Consider the following 5,867-nt stretch of genomic DNA (forward strand, 5'->3'; position numbering starts at 1 on the left):
TTAAATAGATTGGCTTTGTCGTCTGGTGTGACGACCAAATTTCCTAGCGTGTCTTGCAGGGACCCCACGTAACCCAGAACCTTCTTTTTGCCCCCATGTATTTAAAAAAGGACTTCTTTTGTTCTGACCTCAGTGGGAGCCAATCAGGCCACATACAGGCAAGGACCAAAGTGTATTAAAGAAATTCTGATTTCAGAATTGGGTTATTTCAGATTTACACTGTAAGCAGTTGAGAGACAAATGGGGCACAGGATTGAAAGCACTTGACATCTAGGCATAAACTAAACTATCAAAAATTGTGACCAGAAGACCTGTTGCAAGATGATTACATGAAATTCTGAAGCACTTAAAGGTGGCTCCATGAGTTTTCTTGGTCAGGGCATAGGTCATAACACTATAACCATGAGGAGGATGAATAAAGGAAGGAGGGGATCTAGTTGGAAAAGTGAATAAGACAGGCTTGGATCCTAGCTATGAAAGGCTGCTTCTCCCTGAAGATGTGAATGCAGCTTTATCAGTGTATTTCTTTAAAGGATGACATTTATGAATAAATGTGATTTAAGTTATTTATCCTAATTGCTCACGTGCTTTCTGTTTTTCTGTTGTGCTTCCCCTTACAGCTGCCTTACTCATTGTCTCTGAAATTACAGACCGGGCCAATGACAGGATGCAGCAAGGGGTGAGTCCTCTGGGGTCGAGTTATATGATGATCTAGTCTGTGAGTTTGCTGTTGAGTATAACTTCATGGTAGCGGTCCAGGGCCTCAGATCCTCTAGCCAAAGGCACGTGTTCCCTAGTGTTCTCCACAGCTAGGTTCAAGGAATTAAATTCTGTTCTTATTTATAATTATGTAAATATCAAGTACATTGTTTGACATTAGCTCCTTGGAGAAGATGGTAAGTCACTGCAGAGTTCAGTTGAAAGTTCTCGTCCTTTTTAGCCTTGGGGTTGCTAAAATTGTACACGGGAGGAATTAAGGGGTGGAATCCTGGCATTCTTGCTGCTACTGGGATATATTCAGGTATGAATACAGGCCTGATCCTGCTCCCAAAGATATCAGCATCCATGGTTTTGCACTCGGATAGGACCTTCACTATTGTATGATTTCATTGACTTCAGAGAAGTTATTCCTGATTACATGCCAATCCTCATATGTAAGTGAGATCATAATTGTCAATTACAGGAGGTTAGTTGGCATCTAAATCCATATTTAGGCACCTAAATGCATTCTATGGTCTTCAGAAGTGCAGCTTCCACTGAGGTCAGTGTTAGAAACTGACCTCCTCTGGCAAGAGATCAGAGCTACAGGACATTAGGGAGATGGTCTGCAAATAGGTCTTCTAGCAATTTGCTCACAAGAGCACAATCCTGTTTCCATTTAAGTCAATAGGCATTGTGCCATGGATGTTGGTAAGAACCAGTTTGGAGTGCAGAATACAAAAAAGCACTTGGCTGGATTTTGATCTCACATATACTGGTTCTGTACTAATGGAACCAATTCCACTGGATATATTGGTAACTGGGAATTATGAGTTCCTTGTGTCTTACACTAGTGTGATATAACAATCAGAGCTGCTGGGTCTCTCTCTATACCTTATTACAGACATCATTTTTTATCTTATATATTTCTATCTGGGTTTAGTTTCTATCTGTGGAACACAGGCACATGAATTATCCCAGAGTGCAAGATGCTTCAATAAAAAGCTCCACCTTCATTTAACTTTCATTTATCACCATGATTTAGCTATCATTTACCATGGGATAAGAGCAAGCATATGGACAGTTGCCACATAACTACTGATGCTATGGAAATTCCCACCCTTGTTTATCTTGTAACTGGTTTATGTACCCATTCCCTTGATACATCTGCACAAGTCCTGTTGACTTGAGCTGAAGCATGAGGTGTAATATTTAACCCAAAGTAAGCACCACACAGTTTTTCACAGTGTCTTGAAACATTGCCTTGGCAACCTCATCATAACTGAGCATAAATTATTAACAATACTATTTGAAAATCTTCTTCTATTGAGGTCACTACACTGATCATTCAAATATAATAGCAATAATTAATATAAAAAACTAATAGATTTTAAGGCCAGAAGTGAGTATCATGAAAATCTGTTGTGACCTTCTGCATTATGCAAGCCATAGAATTTTATTTGACAATCCCTGCATTTCATCTAATAATCAATGGCTGAACTGAAGCATTTCTTTTAGCAAGGCATTTAATCTTAATGTCAAGACTTAAACTCCTGAATGACTATTTTGCTTTGGTATTTCACCAGAGTAAGGGGAAAATCATACTAGAGAAGATTCAGAATGGGCATGGTGGAAATGACCACCTTCCTATTGTTGACATTGAGCTGGTGTGTGACCAATTAGAAAAGTTAGACATAAGTCAGCAGAACCGGTTGAACTTCATCCAAGAGTGTTGAAGGAGCTGGCAGAGGTCATCGTGGGACCTCTGGCAAAACTCTTCCAAAACTCATGGCACTCAGAGGAGGTTCCTGAAGACTGGAAGAGGGCCAATGTTCTGCCCATCTTCAAGAAGGGGAGGAGAGAGGACCTGGGCAATTATACGCCAATTAACCTAACTTCTATCGCGGGGAAAATCCTGGAAAAATTCATCAAGGAGTCTATGTATGATACAGTTGCAGAAGGTAGGATTCTGAACGACAGCCAGCCTGACTTCATCATGGGCAGGTCTTGTTTTACCAATCTCATCTGCTTCTATGACCAGGTAACCAGCCACCTGGATAAGAGAGAGGAATTCGACATTGTATACTTAGACTTGCAAAAGGCCTTTGATCTGGTATCCCATGATGTTCTCATGGGAAAACTGGAGGATTGTGGGCTTAACTGCTTGACAGTTAGGTGGGTAGGAAGCTGGCTGTGGGGTAGGATGCAGAGACTTCTAATGAACGGATCTGTGTCGTCCTGGCAAGAAGTGGCCAGTGGTGTCCCTTAGGTCCGTGCTTGGTCCAGTGCTTTTCAACATCTTTATCAAAGATTTGGATGTGGGGTGAAGAGCTCACTGGCCAAGTTCATGGATGACAACAAGTTATGGGGGAGTGTGGTCACACTTGAAAATAGGCTGCAGATACAGGCAGACCTAGACAGGCTGGCGAGTTGGGCGGATCAGAACCAGATGAAGTTCAGCATTGAAAAGTGTAAAGTGCTCCATCTGGGGATGAACAATCCCCAACTTACTTACAGTCTCAGTGGCACCAAACTGACTAGTGCCACGACTGAAAGGGACCTATTACTTGAAAGAGGTAAGAATAGAGAATAGTATGAATATGAGCCATCAATGCAATGCTGTAGCCAGCAGTGCAAATAATACTCTGGTATACATCAACAGCGCATCTCAAGCAAAACCAAGGAAGTGATTCTTTCACTTTATTCAGCATTGGTGAGACCGCAGCTGGAGTACTGCATCCAGTTCTGGGTGGCGCACTTCAACAAGGATGCAGAAAAGCTTGAGAGAGTCCAGAGAAGAGTCACCTGTATGATCACAGACTTGCAAGGGAAGCCATACGAGGAAAGGCTGAGGGACTTGGGTCTCTTCAGTCTAAAAAAGAGAAAACTGAGAAGGGACTTGGTAGCAGCTTACCACTATATCAGGGGAATACATCAAGGGTTCAGAGAGCAACTGGTCACCAGGGCACCCTTGGAGAAAACCAGGAGTAATCACCACAAACTCCTGGAAGACCAGCTCAGGCTTAACACTAGGAAAAACTTCTTCGCAGTCAGGGTGTCCAGAGGTGGTGCAATCACCACCCTGGAGATCTCCAAGAGGAGACTGGATGGTCCCCTCACTGGGGTCACTTGACCCCAGTTGTCTTTCCTGCTTAGTGCAGGGGGACTGGACCTGATCATGTTGCAAGGTCCCTTCTGGCCCCTAACAATCTATGACTCTACGAAACCAACAGGGAATACGTCACATCCCTTGGGAAATTGTGTCAACCATTTAGGATGTTTACATCTTATTTCCTCTTAGAAGTTTGCTGACATCAGTGTTGAGCATTGAGAGGTATTGGAGACTTTATATATAGGTAATCGTACACTGTGATCAAGTCACTTCTTAACTTTCACTTCAGACATCATAGGTGCATGATCCAAAAAACAAACAAAGTAGACCCCTCATTCAGGGATGGGTATGACAGAGAAGAGGATCATGATATGAATTAAAGCACAGAAGAAAATCTTCACAAAGAGACCTTCTGCTTTAAAAGAGAAGAAATGAATGGCCTAGATCCATGAGGCATGCAATCCACAACCATGAGCCTTGCTGAGCAACACCTCAGCCTCTGCTGACCTAGCAAGTTTTCCATGTTCCCTTTACATCCCTGCCCACATGAGGAATGAGAGTCCTTGATGAAGTCCCAAAGCCCAAGTGTTCAGTATGGCAGAGCTAGTCACCCAGTGTAGATCACAATAGATAATATATTCCTAGTTTTCTTTGCTACAACTTGAGATGTGAGTGCATGTGAGGAGTGAGAGAGAGCGAGGCAGGTTCTCAAACTCCAGACTGTCTTTCACCTTTTAAAAAGAAAACCTCCAGGCTTTGTTCAGAGAAAAAAGTAGAAGCAGATGTTACAGCACAAGAAAACTGGGAGCCAAGAATATCAACTTTTGCTCACATCTGGAAATCTCAGGCACTCTGGTTTAAAAGATATGTCTCTGATATGTCTGCCAAGGCCCTAAGCACAGCTGGGATTCACAAGTTGCCCTGTTGCGCCAGATGTCAGAGCCACACCCTTCAGAGACAGAGAAGCCCTTGCTCCAGTACACATTTGTAGATTTAAAACCATTTCCTTGACTGAATAAGAAGACACCTGTTTTATCAGTTGTGTTGGTCCTGCCTCTTGTGAAGCCAATAGGAAAACCTCTGTAGAGTTCAACTGCAGCAGTTCTGAGCCCAAAACACTTTGACATATGCTCAGTTATCAAGTTTCTCCTTTCATGCAGTGATGGGCTCTGCTGAGAGCTTTGGTTTTCCTTGATAGTCTGTACTAGGGGTAGCTTCCATCTGCAGAGTTCAGAGTCTGGACATTGCAAAGTTCAGTGTAGTTTTATGCACTTGGAGTCGTACTCTAAGTCTGCAGAATCTGAGTCTTAATTTAAAAGATGGTCTCTTTTATATGCCTCAGAGTTGCTAAGGGTTGCTACATTCTGGGCGCATCTACATGTGTGCTTTAATGCAGCCGTTCTCAACTTTTTTGTACCAGGACCCATTTGTAAACATCGATGGCCAGCCCCAACCCAGTGCCCCTCACTCCCACCCTACTGCCCCCAGGCCCCAGCCCCACAGTGTGCAGGGCAGGAGGTGGGTGTATGGGGCAAAGGGGCTCCAAGCAGCCCCTTGCAGCCTGGAACTCTGCCAGCCTGCAAGGGAAAAGCCACAGGTTCCCATGTTTTTCTTCTTTAAAGGAGAATCCATTTTTAAAGTTTGTTTGCAACCCTTTCACATATTCTTCTGACCAACTTTTGGGTCATGACCCACAGGTTGAGAAACAGTGTTTTAATGCACAGTAGCCTATTTTACCATGCTTTAAAGCATCATGTCAAAAACTGTGCTAATATGCTAATGCACAGTAAAAATAGGCTACTGTGCATTAAGTGTCATTAAAAAGCATGTGCTTTCACTACTGTGCATTAGGGCAGACTAACACACATTTATTTAGTACCTCACATTAGAGGTACTACATTTAATGTGCATTAGGAAAAGCACATTAATGAAAGTGTAGACATGCCTACTGAACACAAACCAAGTGAAATAAAAGAAGCATTGTTTTCGTGAATCTGCAGAAGGCATGGAACAATGTAAGTTTAGGATGGGGCAAGGGATGGGAGTGAACCCTCTA

At 42.9% G+C, this 5,867-nt stretch overlaps 1 protein-coding gene across 1 annotated transcript in view; it reads left to right on the top strand.

Annotated features, from left to right (window-relative positions):
- The window catches only part of FGD5 (FYVE, RhoGEF and PH domain containing 5), a 145,906-nt gene that overhangs the window by 107,785 nt on the left and 32,254 nt on the right, over positions 1–5,867 (top strand). Inside the window, exon 10 of the mRNA XM_019536536.1 lies at positions 621–679. Coding sequence (XP_019392081.1) covers positions 621–679 — 59 coding nt within the window. The remainder of the gene's footprint in view (positions 1–620; positions 680–5,867) is intronic.

Source organism: Crocodylus porosus, unplaced genomic scaffold (genome assembly GCF_001723895.1).
Source record: "Crocodylus porosus isolate Cpor-Errol unplaced genomic scaffold, CroPor_comp1, whole genome shotgun sequence".
In the NCBI taxonomy this organism is placed as follows: domain Eukaryota; kingdom Metazoa; phylum Chordata; order Crocodylia; family Crocodylidae; genus Crocodylus; species Crocodylus porosus.